The sequence below is a fragment of the Anopheles coluzzii genome, chromosome 3, assembly GCF_943734685.1.
Source record: "Anopheles coluzzii chromosome 3, AcolN3, whole genome shotgun sequence".
Taxonomy (NCBI): Eukaryota; Metazoa; Arthropoda; class Insecta; order Diptera; family Culicidae; genus Anopheles; species Anopheles coluzzii.
This window is the reverse complement of record NC_064671.1, coordinates 4827044-4844707: the sequence shown is the minus strand read 5'-3', so window position 1 is coordinate 4844707 and position 17664 is coordinate 4827044. Positions and strand designations below refer to the sequence as shown.

Here is a 17664-nt window from a genome sequence, read left to right as displayed (position 1 = left end):
GTACCGCATGGTAGCAGTTTCAAAATCGTCATCCAGTAATAAAGATTTTTGAAAAATAATTATGAAATGGCAATTTTTGTTATAAGATACGTAATAAAAACAAGAGTTCTGGTAGATTGAATATTGAATATGTTAGACAGATCAAAATTCAAATTTTCATTGTGCGCCAAACAAGAAAAAGAACACAAAGAAACGGTAAAACGATTGTCTCGGTTTTCCATGGAATCTTGGAGCGTTTGACAGTTGTGGATTGGCCTCGAATGATATCCACCGGCCGTTCAGCAGACCGGTTTTGGCGGCAACTTGTTATCCGGAGAAATAGTCGTGATTTTGTCCCTTTCCTCTAGCCACAATGGCACCGCGGAAAAACACCAAAAAGCAACCGAAACCGACGGCACGCGCCCGGAAGCAAACGGTGGAACGGTCCCCAAGCCCACCGAGAAGTGCTGACCTAGAGCTAGCTTACCGGCCCTTGAAAACCGTCAATGAGCTTCGTAATGTGATGGGCGACGAATCGGACGACCAGACAACCACCGGGAGTGTGATGGAATCGTACCGCGACAGTACAACCCAATCGCGGCCTAACTTTTCCTTTCTGCCGTCGCATAAACACTCCAGCCCAAACAATCACGGCAATAAACGGACCGCCACCGCCGCCGCCGCCGCTGACCAACCTCCAGCGACGGTACACCGGCTCACCAGTATGTCCACCGTCCCCAACACTGGACTGGAACACGAGGACACTGAATCCGAACCCGGTCCCAGCACCAGCCGCCGGGGATCATCCCGAAGCGAACGCGACGAGACAGGCGGCAGCAGCATATCCGCCGCAGCCAACACTGGACGGAATTCAACCAAAGGGAAGCCTACCAGAAGTCGAAAGCAGAAAATCCCTACCAATCTGAATGTGCTGAAAGAAATCCATAGGCTGCAAGGGACGGTGCACAATCTGATTCCCAAGCTAAGCTTCGGACGCTTGATCCGCGAAGTATTGAGCGAATATTCGCACCGTTCCCTGAAGGTGACTCCGCAGATGCTGGAATGTTTGCAGGAATCGGCCGAAGTGTACCTAATGCAGGTGTTCAGTGACTCCTATCGTTGCACCCTTCACCGGGGCCGAGTGACGCTCATTCCCAAAGACATGGAGCTGGCTTTGATGCTGCGGCGCAATTGATATGTTGATTGTTTGGTGGTTTGGTGTATATTTTGCAATATTCATTTGTTCCTTGTTCTGTTGCCATCTTTCATTGTTATTTTACATGATTAAAGCGTTATTTATTTATGATTTCAAAGTGTCCGACAATAAAATTTCCTAGCATAAAACGCACTGTAAAAGGTTTAGTTTTCACTCGCCTGCTGGACATGATGCATACGTTTGCCGAGTTCGATCTGGGTCAGGGAAATTTCGCTATCCAACAGGTCCAGAAATTTGGTAAAGCCCTCGGAACTGCCCGTCTCTATGTCGAGCTTACGGAGCAGCGGTTCCAGTACGCCATAATCCAGCGACCCGGCCATACCGATGTACTTCAACAGCACGCCATTCCAATCGCGACAGTTTTCCTCCATCCCTTCCGATACGCTCTGTTGCAACTCCTTTCGTGTGCTTTGGATTGCTCCGGAATGCGACAGCATTGAGCGCAGTTTGTGCAGGTACTGGAGCGCTTTGTTAATCCCCGGCGCATCCTCATGTTCTGCCTCCTGGGTGATTGTGTCGTACCTCCGGCTCGAGGCGGAAAGGCATCGTTCCAACCCCGTCCCGGCGGGCAGCACCATATTTCCTGTGGCCGTCGAACTTCCAGCGCACGATACCGGCGGCGTAGATGCCGTTGTCGGTTCGGGATGGAAGATTTTCCACAAGCAACCTCCACTGCGATCACTGTTCGTGGGTTTACCGTGCGTTACCGTGCTTCTGGCGGCATCGCCTACCTCGTCGGAGCGCGTCTTTGACCGCTGCTCGTGCGTCGCATCGTAACCCGGGAACAGTATGTCGGAAAAGTTGCTTTCCACCTTACTTCGCGCACCGTGCGTTAAGCTTTTAACCGACTTCAGCGAATCGACCGTGTGCAGGAACTTCTGTCCCCCGACCGGATCCTGCTGGCTGCGATTCGTCTGATGCCACTGTTCGCGATACTGCTGCTCCTTCGGTTTCGCGCGCTCACTCTCCATAATGTGCTTCATCTGCAGGCCACCATCGTTTGCGGAAGCGGGTCGGACGGCCGCACTACCGGCCGACGACGGATGGTTCGGGAAACCTTTGTTGTACTGGGTTTCGAAAAACGTTTCGTCCGTTTGGTGGAAAACGTTATCCATGTCTTCGGTTTGGTGCTTATTTGCCTGGTGCGCCATTTCGTCTGTTCCGCAACACTGCCGACTCGCAGACGATGCCTACTTTGAATGAGTGTGTGATATGCTTGCACCTAAAGTACCAAGGAAACACTCGTGTAGTTAAGGTAATAATTTTCACATATACAGACTGTGTATATAAATAACCGCCTTCGTTCAATACTCTGCTTACTCCAATATCTTCACTTTACCCAGATACTACACTATCGTAACGCTACTACTAACTGCCCGGTTGTTATTAATTCTTTACATATTTATATATATATTTCCTCAAACTTAATATAATACACAACATGTTGTTTCGCTTACGTTTCGTAACCTGTTCAACCATTGCTTTCTCCTGCTTCTTCTGCAGCCAACGATCCGTGTGTTATCGTTATGTTTCACTAGCACACTACTATTCCAACTGTTATTACTAATTTTATAACTCGTTTCTTTTTTTTTTGCTCGTATTCAAATTTCAACCATTGTTTACCTCATTCTCGGCTATGCAACCGAATGGTTCGCTATCATTTTTAACTTGTATGTAAAACTTTCAGCGCCTTTGCCTATTCATAACAAAAAGAATAACAAAATTATGTATTTTCATCTTTTGTTTGTAAATTTGTATATTAAGAAAAGGAGAGTAAGGTTCATCAAGCACAACGCCTTTTTTGTACGTTGCTTGTTCCTGCTGCTTGCTGCTAACTTCGAGGGTAAACCACACATATTTAGGTGCTTGGTGTATTACTTTACACAACAAAAAAAGATTATTTCACTTAGTGTACACCTGGATAGCATTTAATTTTGTTCCCAGCTTGAGCGAGGCAACAGAACGAGCCGCTTAAGTGGTTCAGTATAAGAAAGTGGATATAAAAAAGGTTACGGTAAATTTACGGACGTGTAGTTAAGGTTTCAGGGATATTATTATATTGCTGCAAACAGGTGGGAAACACTTTCCATTAACTTTTTCTGTTGCTTTCCGCCAAACACCATGGATCTACGATAGACGGGAAAAGGTCTACGTGTTTGTAGATTGAAAAATGGAACCAGTGGGTTGTATTCTACATAGGTTAGGTTATTATCAGTTGTATTACAAGAGCTCTTTTTTTCCTACTTTGCTATCATATCCTGCGCAAAATGATTGTTCTCTACGTTGAGCTAACGGCTCATGGCCGCCCCCTGACGAGGTTACAAATGTCCCGTCATTATTCCCAGAGGCGTTTCCGGTTACGTTCAAATGTGTGTTTTGATCTTCTCTGTGTGTGTTTTTTTTGCCAAGAAAATTTACATCGAATTAGTAAAACCAGCAAAAAGTTCGATTCTTTTCCTAAATGCAGAGCATCAATGCTAAAAATTGCTTCAATTTCTACTTATATCTACGCTTTTCATCTCCTTAATAACGATATTATCAAATGGAACAACGGATAGAACGAAACAGGGTCGTAGAGAAGATGATACTGAGCGGATAACTTAATCCTTCCACCAATGCAAATCCACATCTGTTCGATTACAGACATCGTTCTTTTGCAACGTTTCGTGTCCATGACCATAAAACATACTGCCACACGAAAGCCTGGTTCAGCTCATGTATTTCCCACCGCTGAGCGCTCGATAAAATGATATTCCAGTAGGCAAATCCCGTTGTGTATAAGTGGTTATCTATACCTACACCGTTTCTCTATGGCTTATCTTTCCTACGCGTGCAAACCAAAAATGGTGGACAGTTTGAAATGTTCCATTCTAAAAAAAATACCCTTTTTGGCCAACGTTACGAAATAGGTCCATTCTGTTTGTTTGTGTTTTAATTGGTTCTGAGGATTTCATCCTTTAAACTAGTTGTTCCAGAGAGAACGATGGCGCAATGCTTGCAAACTACTCCTCTTAAAAGCGGAGAAAGTGCTACTTCCTCTAAAAAGGCTTGCCTTCCTGTGGATGGTGTATGTGTGTGTGTGTGTATGTCGGTCTGTTAGTGACCGTTTTGCCCTATTTGCTCCACCGTTGTACCATGTGTGTGATGTGATGCATTGGTACAAGCATCAGTGATTTTTCATTCGTTCACCAACAATTGTAACCAAATAAAATCCAACATACCAGAGCAGCTTGTACTTCGGTTTGACTACGTTCATTCACTTATCATATTTTCACCGTTGCACATGCACAACTTGAACTGCTTTCTATTGGAAAGAATTTTTCTCTTGCTTTTCCCTTTTCCTGTTGAAACGTGCCAAGGGTTTACGTTGCCACCACTTCCACGTAGTTCGCCGGGTACAGTCCTACTCGCCCGTCCTTTCGTCCCTTGCACCAGCCTTGCTCATCTTCATCTTCTAGCTTTTCGAACAAATCGCCTAAAAAGAAGCAAACCCATGAATGTCGCGTTGCTGTTGCTCCTAGAAGTTGTTTTCTCCAATCTCTCCAACCACTTACCCTGCTTGAACGTAAGCTCATCGCTTTCAGCACCTTCGTAATCGTACAGCGCCTTCACCGGGACGCCAGGTTCACCGTTATCCACGAGCAGGTTATCATGACCGTCACCCTCATCCCACTCTTCTTCCTCTTCAAAGGGATTGCTGTCGTTCGCTTTACCGTTCGTTCCAGAGTTGCCATTGCTAAAAAACAGAGGAATAAATTCACGTATTACATCTTCCGTTGGCTATAGTATACAGCAGCGATCAGCTCGATCGATCAGATCGACTTACGTGACGACCGCTCCGCCAGGAGCAGCACGGGCAGGTGAGTTTCGGGTAGGGGTAGTGGCCACTTCATTCTTCGTCGAAGCCGTTTCCGATTTGGGCGAATCGTTATTCGGTGTCGGGGTGGTGGTGCGGTTGTTGCTAGTCGAGTTGCTAATACTAAGGGCCGTACTGTTGCGATTGCCTCCTCCAAGTAGCCGATTATTGTTGGCGGGCGGCGGTGGCGGATATTCCTGAATTTGTAAGAATGGTGTTTCAATATATCGACGCAAATAGAAAAAGGACGAAAATAAGCCTCATTAATGGTTTTTTTACACATTTTCTTAAAAATAGTTTAATTCTTATGCAGAATCTCTGATGCAACAACTTCGAAGAGTGTTTCTGCAGATGAGTAATATTTATATTTGATAGCATGATCTTTTATATTGATCTCTATATGAAGCTTTACTCTAATCAAAGTACTTTCTACATGGCTTATTTATTTTATGTGTTGCATTTGCTTTACTTATTTAAGCATGACTAAATGTTTAATCATTCTAAGAAATACTAAGCTGTTGGTTTCAACATTATCAATTGTATTCACTTCTATACCAGCTCCAAAACCGGATAAACAAACTATTTCTATTGTATGTTTGACAACCAAAAGCAGCACTGAGTAATCGTTTAATGCACTACAAACTAAAAATGCTCTACAATGTACCACACTCTACAAACCAAAGGACAAGCGATAAAGAAAACGGATTACAAAGCTAGATCAATGGTTCTGTTTTATTTTTTTTATCATTCAAAACAAGTAACGATGATGAAAAACGGATCAAACCATCAAATAAAGGGTAAATAAAAGGAAAACAAACATAACAATAACTTCACACAACACAAAAATTATAATCTAGTCGAAAAAATAGACACACACAAGACTAATTCTAAAACACAAAAATGTGAACCTTTCTTTCTCTATCTTTATCAATACTCTAAACTGTGTGCAGGGTGTGATGTGGTGGTGGTACGTGATAAAAAAAACAGTGGTAAATAAAAAAAAAAAAAACAATAAAAAAGAAACAAAAATTACATGCACATCTTCGGCCACGGGTCGCTGATGAATGAGCGTGATCGGCGCTGCGGGCAAAGCTTCTTTGGATTTGATGCCCTTCGCAATGTCGCGGAACTCTTCCGTGTACTCCTGGAGAAGGCGCGAGAAGGCAGGATTGTTCCGTTCAGGTTAAGAGGCGTCGAAGAGTGGAGCAAAAACACGCGCACATACACACACGCATAGCAACGCACGATCGCAACAACGAACGATGAATGGTTTGATGATGAGGGACCGGAATACCCGTATGGGAGGGGTAGGGGGCATATGTGTGGCGCGTTTTAGCGGGTGTAAGGATTTGGCAGCGTGTAGGTAGGTACACGGTAATTGAAAGGGAGATGGGAGATCATCGTATTGTGTGGTAGGATGTTTTAAATTTGAAATCCAATCAGAAAGTGTAATATAAGAAAGAAGGGGAAAGTAAAAGAGAAAATGAAATTACAATTAATAATTGTGAAAATAAAAGGTTAACAAATGGAAGAACATGGAGAGAAACATTTCATAAATTCGAAGTTTATATGCCCTTGAAGCTAAAAACACATTGCACTGTATATAGTGCCATTTCTCTCATCAAAAGAAACAATCGAAAAGTATCTTCCTCTAGACTGGAAATAGGAATGCGTCCCAGGGAAAGGAATAAAGCAATGCGATAGACGAATTCAAAGTACGATTAGTAATGATCACTTCACACTCACAACAATAAGATTCCAATGTTAGCCCAGCAGTGTATTACCCCCGGCTTCCAAATAAGGAAGCGCGCCTCAACAGCAGCAACTCCGGCAAAAAAGCTGTATTATCCTTTGCCCAATTCGACACAGCAGTTTTTTTTAAATAATATAGCATAGTAGATAGTATTTATGAGATCCACACAAAAAATAATAATAGCAACAAACGTAGTAAAGATAAATTATGTTAGAAAAGGAAAGTAATGTTTGAAAATTACTGCATAATTTGTTATATCTGCTGTAAGTGATTTAGTACTGTTTTTAAACTGTCAATTAAATAAATAAAGAAAACGATATGCAGGACTTCCGTCCGAACAATGTAACTCACACATCATTAAACAATTATCTAAAACAGAATCAGCATGCGCTAGGAAAGCAGTCACGTTAAAGGGAAAGAATAGGGCCACAATAGATACCACGTTAACAAAAAAAGCCCAGCTAGTTAAAAAATGCAGCGTCGTAACAAAGAAAGAAGTGCAAAATGAATGATTCTTCTTCTTCTCTGCTAGTGGCATTCTCACACGCTCCCATATTCCTGTTCGCAATAGCCACCATCCTCCGTCATTTGCACTTACCACGAACGTTGGCCAGCTCATACCCATGTTGACGCCGTGGTTGTTAGACCACCACTTGAGATCCTTCTGGTGATCGGCATTGTTGATCGTGTGGTGGAACTCTTTGTAGATTTGTGGCAAACTCGGATCCTCGGAAATGTTCAGGCATTTGTGTATGGAAAACAGCACGTTCTTGAAGAAGCACAACCGGGTCTCCTCCATCTCTTGGCACTTCCGGAACACGTTCGTCATGCTCTCGATGTACACGGGGTTGTATTCTTTGATCTCGCTGAGCGTTTGTTCGTACCGGTCGCGACTCTTCGCCACATCGTCCTTAAGCTTCTGTACCCTTTCTTGCATCTTTTTCAGCTACAAGCAAATAAGAAGAAGTAAGCATATGTTCTATGTCCTCCATCCCCCAGTGCACATTTGTTTCGGTTCCGTACCTGATCGTTCGACATTGATGAGTCGCTGGAGGCGTTGCGTTCCTGATTGGTGGCAGATTTTTCCATTTTGCATGCTGCGTGGTAATCTGCTTTGGCTTTTTCCGCACTCGCTAGCAGCTTCGCCCATGGTTTCTGTGCCCGCTTGAACTGGTCTTCCATTTCTTTGCGCTCCTTAATTTGCATCATCGACTGTTGTACAACGGCGGGGTAACAAGAAATGCATCAGTCAGCATGTGTTTAAGTGTTTCCTTCTCTTCACACATCACTCTGCACTTACCTTGTGATAGTTATCCTTTTGCCATTCTTTAATCTGGAGTGTGACGTCGGTGCACAGGTTGGCTTTGATTTTTAAATGCAGGTCCGAAAGCCGTTCCGCCTCAGTAAGCATTCCCTTCCAGGCGGCTTCTGTCGTGCCGTACTCTGGTCCTGAAAGGTGTTTGATTATGATAAAAAAGCTCTTTTATATTTTTTCTTATGATCTATTTTCTGAATGGTTCGCAAAAGAAACACCTTCCGAAAGCCGCACACTAAATGCAAGGGGAAGTTCGTAAAGTCGTACGCTACACACCGTCGACATCTTTGAAATTCACCCCCTTTGACCCCCGTAACTCAATTAAGGACGTGCCATGAAGGCGTGATTGAGCGTGTGGCCATGAGAACAAATAAAATAGAATGGAATAAGGAAAAACGCACTGAACTTTTGCGGCCCCGAGTCAGCTGAGGTTCAGAAATTAGTATCGTATTCGTTGGTCTAATTGAATAATCAATACTTTTCGTTCGCACGAACTGCTGTTTCCGGTGTGCTCTATAACAGTCCCAAAGGGTAAAAGACGATACACCACAGACGAGTCAAAAAATATTTTGATTGATTCTGGAAAAAGTTTCCTTTTGGCGATAGAGTTATTGATCCGCGCAGTTGGTGGATCAAGTTGCAAGTCGTCTGTGAGGTGTATTTCAAGAAAATACATTAATAATGTTATCATGCGTGTGTATCGTAATGATGTGACATAAGCATAACGAATGCTAGGAAGGTGGCTGTTACACCATCATCTGCTATACGAACAGATTGCTAATGGGGTCGACGAATTGAATCATCTTCCATTCCCAGTCCTTCCAGACATTCAGCTATATCTACACCGACCAGACGGAATCAGCTATTTGCTACCGACGGTGGGATCATTTGTCGCTTATTTTTCGCTTCATCACACACCACATTTACAAGCGACGAGTCATGAGAGCATCGTCTTCGACGAGAGTGTAGAAGTACATGCATATGGAGGATTCCTCCTCCCTTTCTCACCCTTCAAAAGTGCGCGGGAAATGATATATTAAGATAGCTTTCCTGCCAAGCCGCCACACACACCATACGTTAATGCGCGAACGGAATTGGAAGCGGTGGGTGGACACGCATAACTGAGAATCTATTTTTAAATACCAACAAATTAAACCACTTCACCGGCGTTGCGCTACCGCTGCCAGAAGCTGTGCGTGTGAGTGTTGACCTTCGGCTTACGATCTTCACAATGCCGCTCATTGATTTGTTACTGTAACGTTGTAACATTGTGGCTGATTGCATGTCTATCGTAAAGGCATTTCACTTCCTGAGAAATTCGGTTCCAATGTACCAAATGAGCACCAAAACGATCGACATTCAAACAATTCACAAAATGGATGGAATGTCATTCGACTGAATAAAACCAAACACAACGAAAAGGCACGATTCGCAATGGGGAAGAAGTGCATCAACCCAGATTCTCATCTCATCTCAATCCCCCGTCAGATGATTTCATGGTCGAGGCATTATTCCGTTATTATGTCACCCGGCCTAACGAACCCCTCACGCTTAACCAAAGTGTGACCCCCGGGGAGAAGAGATGGACCTAGAAAAATCGAGCCAGAAAATTATAACCTTCATGTGCAGTAGTAGTAGCTCGACTGCATGGCGGCGGTATCACTTAAAAAGCTGAAGGTCATATTAAGTAGCGCAGTGCCGATTGATGGTACATGGTGGTGGTGGGTGCTGGTAGCCACGATGGGACATTTGATACATTAGCGTGTGGCGTATAATTTTTTATATCGTCGCTTCTGTGCTGCATTTTGCTTTGCAGCTTTTTCCCCCTTGCCTCATCACACACCGGACACATGATGGGTTTAGTGTTCGACAGAACATTCTAGCGCTTCTACGCCACTGTCGAACCCTTTAAACTCTGTTTCAGGCTTGTTTATGTTCCACTCACCTTTCTCGATCAATTCGCCCCACTTCTTTGACCATGCTTTTAAATTTTTGGCATATGCTTTTTCAATTTCGGCACGCTCCTGAATCAACGTTTGCAGCTCCGTACATAGTCTGGGGAAAAGAAACAAAAAAAAAACATTAATGCATTCACCGTACAATGCTTACACAACCACACAAACAAGCACTCACTTGTAACCGTCCTCTATCCGCTTGGTGGTGCGTTTGTAATTGTTCAGCTCCCAGAAAGAGTCACTGCCGGCCTGCAGCAGCTGATCGTCGCTGTGATGTGACATTTTGCCGTATGTTCACGTATGGTGTGGTGTGATGCTTCTTCCGCGCCCCGAATTCAAATCAATTTTTGCAAACCGTTCTGTGTTTTGCGGGACAGATCCCCGCCGTCGTACACACACAGTCTCCGGTAATGACCCGATACCGAGTGATAAATGAACGACAACGACGAATGATGGTGGTCCACAATCAACGACAATTTGTGTACAACAACTAGGGGCCGCCCTCGATCACGATGGCCTTTTGCCGTTTGTTGTGGTAAATGTCAGTGCCGGGTTCGAACGATCAATTATTAGACGACGGGGTGTGGTATATGTTCCCCTGATGGTGGTTCGACAAACAACGCGCAAAATGGTTTTTGGCAAATTTTGAGAAGCTGGCACGCTTTCTCGTTATCACGTTACGGTAGGGTAATGTGCATCAGGTCGGTCCGTATGTTGTTGGCTCTGTTGGTTAACGATGAAATATATTTCTGTAAATAAAGTAAAACAAACACATAAGTATGAGAGTAAGCACTAGCAAACAATTTATATTAATTTATGAGGGCTTAAGTTTTCTGATTCTTCTCCATCCTCTGATGATCCTTGATGGTTACTTTCATCATTTATCAACATCCTATGCCCTATTTGCAGGTGGCTATCATACAAATTTGATCCTGACCTAGATTTTAGATCGTTATTAAAGCAAAACAAAAGCCTCTCTGCTACCCTTCCGGCCACACCAACTTTCCTCCTGCTGCTAAAACAATCTGCCTCGAATGTTCTTCCCATCAAATTAGGATTGATGAACGGGTGGCGTGTCCGCAAACACAATCCTCGTCGACAGGCGAAAAACCGGAAGCAGTAGTACACTGATGGTGCCCTAGTTCCCATGCATCGATTTCTAGAACATTTCCGCATGAAGCAAACAACTAATCGAGGCAGATCGAGAGAAAGGGACCCCACCGGGAGTGCGGGAAAGCCACTATTAGTTCACAGGAAAAAAAGGGCACAGAAGGAAGTTTTGATTTCGCCCTTCACACTGTCCGTGACCGCCGCACTCATTCATTAATGTTTAACCGGAGCGCTGTCGATATTTTACACACCAGACGAAGGGGTTTTTTTGGGGCGATCGTCGCGTGATGCGTGCCACATTATGCTGCTTCCTCCCCTCTTCATCTCTCACTCTGCTTCGGAACTGCCCCTTTGCATGATACGTATCTACCTAATCAAATCGGATCGACCCGAGATGGTCGTAAAACGACACCTCACCTTCCGGCTATCGGCGGCTCGCCGTCACGGGTGTATTGTTAGTGATGGAGGCCTATTTTCTAATTGAACAGTTATGGGACGAACGACGCCGCGCGGGAAGGAATTTAAGCCTTCATCTTTGTCGGGGAGGCAAAGGGCGTGAAATGGAAACTACCGTTCAATACCGGAAGTTTCTTTCTTTCTTTTTTTTTTTGCTCACAGTACTTTTTCCCTCGCTGGAATCACCGGAACTGCAGTGACAATCCGCTCGAAGCACTGACATTCTTCGGGAGATATAATCATACGATCGATAGAAAGCGAATCAGCGGGAAAAGGTACAAGATTTTCTCCCGTGCATGTTCGCATTCTTTCTCGTGGTTATTAACTTTCGAACTAAGTTGCTTGTTGTTTCAATGGATTTGTGGGCTTGTGTAGAATATCGATTCTATCACGTCACGCTTATGGGATGCTGAACGAACCAGCAACGTTGCGTTTTGTGTCTGCCAATCACTGCCTGCTTTCAGTATTGTCTTTGCTACTCAATTCTATCATTAGACGCTTTGTTCACTTCACCCATCCATAATCCCCACTGGGTAATCCTACACAAACGAATATGTAAATCGAACTGAGGGTGGAATTCATACGAGAACATTGCATCATCTGCACGTGACGCTTGAAATTCCCTCTAAGTTTGTTGTGTTGTGTGTCATGGACATGCAACTGCTTCCGACAAACGGAACCATTGCTGGATGTAAAAAGCAAAGACACAATTCCTGACGGCTAAACATCACTCTTCTCACAACACTGACTCTGTAGTACCATCACCGGCCACCCAACGCCGCATGGTGTGGCACAGCAGAAGAAACGTTTAACTCTTCGGCAATAGTAATTTCTTCCACATCCCAGAAACGTGTACAGCGTGTCCCTAATATCCGGTACCGGTTTTATTCGCACCTCATATCTCGAGAATATGGCTTTTCTTCTCTTTTCGCTTCATCCTCTCAGTGTAGGCGCCCACCATGAAAATGTTGCCAACCGTGATGATGTGATGGCGTGTTTGTCGCTGCTAGTCGACTGTCACTCAAATTCATTCATGCTTTTTGCCGGTGGTACACACCACAATACGCGTTACAAAAACCGATTGGGTTTGTGTATGTTTCATTGATGGGGAGAGGGTGACTGGAATGGGATAATTACGGACACGTCAACATTCAGTGCTGGACGAGATACATTCTGGGACACGATTCCAGCAATCTCGCTTGCTGTTCAAGGGATATTTCACTAGCAAAAACTTACTGTGAAAGCCTATTGGTTCACGTATTAACCTTACCTCATCTGACGAGTAGCATCATCGTGTCCAACAACGACGTTAAACGCTCTGCTAGATGTTGCACTGCACCGTGCTTGGCTTTAATGTTCATGGAAAAGATAAGTTCTGTAAAAGCGAAAAGAAAAGAGAGGAAATATTCATGATTATAAATAACGAACTCAACAGCGAATGAATTCCTACAATATGAAACACTGCCCTACCCCCTACGTGCTGTATCATCACACAACCTGAACTTGCAATACGACGACCAAGAGTTTATTTCTTCATTCTCCAGTGGCAATAAATCAATTCATAATTTCAATGCACCAACCAACGGCGCTGCGCGATCGAGAACAGAAGAAGAGCAAGCTTCTGGTTGGTTATAAATAAAGCCATAATAGCGTGAAGGGGGGTAAGTTGATGTAAGCATGCATTTGTCTATAAATTTACACCACACAAACTGAACAGAATTGTACGCAGTGCGGTGTAGAGGAGGTGTGAAACAATCGATTACATTTCATACCATCAGAATAGTAGTATCGCGATGCAACAGAAGCGTTGGCTGATTTGATCACGAATATATCCTACAGCATAACGGTATCAAAGGGATAGAGAAGAATTAAAGGTTATTCCATTTTTGTGACCTTAAAACTCGAATGAAATACAACCAAGGGACTATCCTATGTTTGAATTTATACATTTACAGCATGCTTAATGGCTAACTGACATGACATTGTATAATGAAATTTATCGATGGTAAAGAAACCCCCCCTATAAATAAACACCCTTCCACATCCCTTAAATTACTAAACATCATTCATAAGCGCACACGCGCATCACAATATGGTGATATGAATGAAAGCTAATCTTCCTCTCGACAATGGTGGTCTCGTTCATATTTCACCTGCCCTTAGGCTGGGTGTGTTTTATTGTCTTCTCGGTCATAGACAGCAACAGCGGTCTGTAGCGTGCTGTGCGGTCCACCCCACCCTGCCACAGTAGAAAAGGGCATACACCGTGCAAGAACTCACCGTGTAACTCTCCACCACCAGCGCCGTGCGACAAATAGGAGGAGATCGGATACGAGAGTGTCATGAAAAAAGGTACAAAACCCATTCGGTAGTGGCCGCTTTCCATCCGAAACCGCCGTTACGCTCCGTTTCGTTCCGCTCGTACGCAGGAGGAGTGTGAATATAACAGGAAAATCGGAAGTCCAAAACGTCGACAATGACGATCACAACGGTACGGATGCAACAAACAACTGCAACCGTTTGCAGTAGCAGCAGCAGCAGCGCTTGATGGGTTGAAATGTATTTATTGTGAACGATTTTACAAGCAGCACCACGTGTACGAGAATTCCATTCGTAAAATTTCAATATCGATATCAGGTAATCGAAAACAGCACCGTGCATTGTTGGGCTTTCCCATCGATTAAATGAACATTGGAAAGCGCCGCCATTCTAAAGGTTTCTGTAGAGCTTCGCCTCCATCTTCAACAAGCACAAGGTGGAATTACAACAATTGAGTTACCAACTACTACTGGCCACACTCAATTAGCTATGGTTTCTTACAATTTAATTACGAACCCCCCTATGCTTAGGAAAAGAAGCACCGAAGTTCAGCGAAAGAAACCATCGGCCAACGAAAAGGCAAACGAAACATAAAGCGCCCAATACTCACAACACAGCAAAAAGTCCGACAAAAACGCGCAAGATGAAGCAACCGTGTCCCAAACACGCCGTATTGTCACTGTTGTATAGGGATCCACAGTGATCATAAAAATGCTCACAATGAGGAATGTAAAATCGAAGGCGTTAGCTTGTCAGATAGCACCACCGGTGAGTCCTAAATTTGGTTTGCGCACCATTTTAGGAAGAGAGCAGTCCGGTCAGTCCGCCCATGTTTCGGGGTACGCGTAGAACCCGTTCGGAAGACAACTGTCCGTTGCTTTTAACACACATAAGTGGGTAGAAATGGTCCCAAGGATTGTAAAACGTAAACGCACCCACTACTACCTAATATTTTTGTAACATATGGCTGATGAGAATAACCTAGTTAGTTTCGAAAGGTAACTTAATTATCTTCCTATTCTTTCACGGGAAGGCAGATTGATTCCTTGAATTCTATCAAAATACATAACACCAGGAACTCTTGTTTACTAATCGAATTTCCAATTTCTTGGGAAAGGCTCCTTGCGCCGGTGGCTTGCTTCCGCTCCACAAAGCGGACATGTACGTACAATCCCATCCCCGGAAACATGTACGAACCAACCCAACAAGCAAACCCAAACGCCAACCAAGCGGGATCTGATGTCTTTAGGAAGCGGAGAAAAAATACCAAAGACCGCACCCGAAAAGACACATCACATCTCACATACGCTGCGCGATGCTGCTGTGTTTTAGGTTCCTTCCTCTTTCGTGAGCGAGATTCATAACCGGTTCCGGAGGATGGGCCGCGCGCAGGCCCACACGCTGAACAGGTTGACCGCCGGGAAACGCTACGGTGGAATCGTCATCATCATCATCAGGTCGCCGCGGTGTGTCGTTGTTGGCGTGGCAAGCCAAAGTGAGAATGTTTTCATTTGATCCTCTTCTTCCGAAGGTATTACACAAAGATACGCAGCACAGACAGCAGTATTCAGCGTCACAGCATGGGACGAACACCTGAAGACGTTCTGTACAAGTCTCTTCAAATGTGGCGAGATTTTGAATATAAGATGTAAGAAACCAAACCGTTTGGATGGACATTTGGAAATTTTGATGGAATCTCATCGGAAATGGCTTCAAAATATCCTTTGAAGTTATTTTCAACACCCAACTGGCAACATCAATCAGCTAATCGGTATTGAAATGTTATAAATACCCTAGCTTCACTTGGAGAAAGCTCACCATGTAATGACTGCACTGGTCCATGCACAAGACTCACTTTAATTAAATTAGTGGCGTCAGCTGAAGTCGCGAAGGACACAGGCAACACTTGATGGATAATTACAGCAAAGATTACACTGATCGCGGGTAAATGTTTCGCATCCGGTCGAAAGCTATCATCAATCATGTGGAAACCTTAATTGGATCCTGTAAAAACAACAGTTGCTTACGCAGAGGACAGCTATGCGTTACAAAGTAAGCAAGCAGATTCAAAGCCATTGGATCTCTAAAATCTCTAGCCCTTGCAGAGATTTATTATAATGATTATCAGAGAAACCCCCATTTACCGCTTCTATCAAACCCATAAGACACTATTTGAAGGCAAACCGTAAATCCACCCGATATGCTGCAACAGACAGCATCTTCATCTCTTTGGTACGTTAAACTTGGAGAAGACACCCATCCAACTCCAAACGCCCTGGAGGCACACCTCATGCGACACTGGGCCAACTGCTGCATACCGCCCATTGAATTCACCGCCCGAATCACAGATGACCGTTCGTTTCTTAGAAATTGTTGTGACCCCCAGCGACGATGGCGAGATGGCATTCCAAATTCCTGTTTGATTCCAAATCATCGGAAAGGAAAGGGTTTTAAGCGGTATGCCCACGCCACATGTCGATACGTTTCCGAATTTTATCACCAACTCTAACTCTCACTCCACCTATCCTCAGATTGGCCAGAGGTTAACAAGGGGTATCTCTCACTATTCGCCCCAAAGTAGCACAAGGTCTCCCTGTGTCAATGTTTTGGAGACAACCAACCTCCGCGGGGACACTTGTTTAGTTATGCATTTTTTGTTTCCACTCTTCTAAGAGAAAGTTCCATGCCCAAACGATCCTTCCTTCCACCTAGCGCTAGCAATCTCTCGCCAAGACTTGTCCAAGAATGTCACTCTAATCGTTCACATACTGTTTAGCAAAAATTATTATAATTTACGCATAGATTTAGCCTGCAGTTTAGTGACCGTTTAGCGGGACCGGTTCGCTTGACCAAAGCAGCGCAATTCAAACTTCCAACCGACCATCGTTTCTCCTGGCCCAGACATACTGCCACCGGACGATCGGAGTCGATAACCCGCCGTCTCCGATAAAAAACGCCTCGCCACGAAAGTTGCGACTGTAAAATCTCTCCTCGCAATCGAAGATCACAGGCGAAAGATGGCGAACGCTGCCCTCGGAAATTGACGATCCGTGCGCGATCAACGCCCGGCATCTCCTCCTCTCCGCTGCTTTTTCTTCCACTTTACCTCTACTCCTCACTCTGATTGAAAGTTCAAGCTCCAATCCATGATCTCCGGCAAATTGGCAGTGCGTGCGTGTCTCGGGGATGGAACGACTCGCAGCAGACTAACCCCCCCTGATACACCTGATCTTCAACTTGATCTTTGATGCGAGCTGATGTGATGGTGGGATGGCGGCGGTGCACGTCTTGTGTCCGGTTTGGGGCTGCACATTTTCCGCTTGGGCACACACACAAACGCAGTGGGAGAAGGAGGAATTTCACCTTAACCTTGGCAAAGGAGGGTGTCGGGGTGGATTTTTGTGCATAAATATAGGGGCTTTGCAGAGGATACTCATTTGGAGATTATGATCGATTAGATGGATAGCTATCAATATCTTCTTATTGCTAGTAAAGTAATAGTATTTTTAAATTCCTTTCACACAATACAAACGTTCTCTGACGTTGATCTCCACTGACTACTTTATAAGTTTCCGCTCGTAAAAGGTTTACGTGTGCCGCTCCATCACATGATAACAAATCATCTGGGACACACATGTGCAAACAGATCTTGAGTGCATTTATTTCGCACGTGTCAGAGTCGCTAATGACCAAACAAAATGTGAT

At 44.3% G+C, this 17664-nt stretch overlaps 3 protein-coding genes across 4 annotated transcripts in view; 2 read left to right on the top strand and 1 right to left on the bottom strand.

Moving 5' to 3' along the window:
* LOC120955667 (ejaculatory bulb-specific protein 3-like) overlaps nt 1-17664 on the top strand; it is a 322541-nt gene that overhangs the window by 17505 nt on the left and 287372 nt on the right. The window lies entirely within an intron of this gene.
* Nucleotides 170-1335, top strand: LOC120954668 (histone H3.v1-like). The gene has a single exon (XM_040374786.2). The coding sequence runs from the start codon at nt 353-355 to the stop codon at nt 1172-1174; it is 822 nt and encodes a 273-aa protein (XP_040230720.2). The 5' UTR covers nt 170-352; the 3' UTR covers nt 1175-1335.
* LOC120954667 (protein kinase C and casein kinase II substrate protein 3) overlaps nt 2446-17664 on the bottom strand; it is a 34259-nt gene continuing 19040 nt past the window's right edge. The window contains exons 3-12 of one of the 2 annotated variants that reach the window (XM_040374784.2): nt 12911-13015; nt 10253-10823; nt 10065-10174; nt 8105-8253; nt 7828-8016; nt 7403-7750; nt 6085-6195; nt 5022-5248; nt 4750-4931; nt 2446-4670 (exon numbers count right to left, since the gene is read on the bottom strand). In XM_040374784.2, coding sequence (XP_040230718.1) covers nt 4558-4670; nt 4750-4931; nt 5022-5248; nt 6085-6195; nt 7403-7750; nt 7828-8016; nt 8105-8253; nt 10065-10174; nt 10253-10356 — 1533 coding nt within the window. In that variant the 5' untranslated portion in view covers nt 10357-10823; nt 12911-13015 and the 3' untranslated portion in view covers nt 2446-4557. The remainder of the gene's footprint in view (nt 4671-4749; nt 4932-5021; nt 5249-6084; nt 6196-7402; nt 7751-7827; nt 8017-8104; nt 8254-10064; nt 10175-10252; nt 10824-12910; nt 13016-17664) is intronic. The other variant, XM_040374785.2, reaches the window with a different exon arrangement.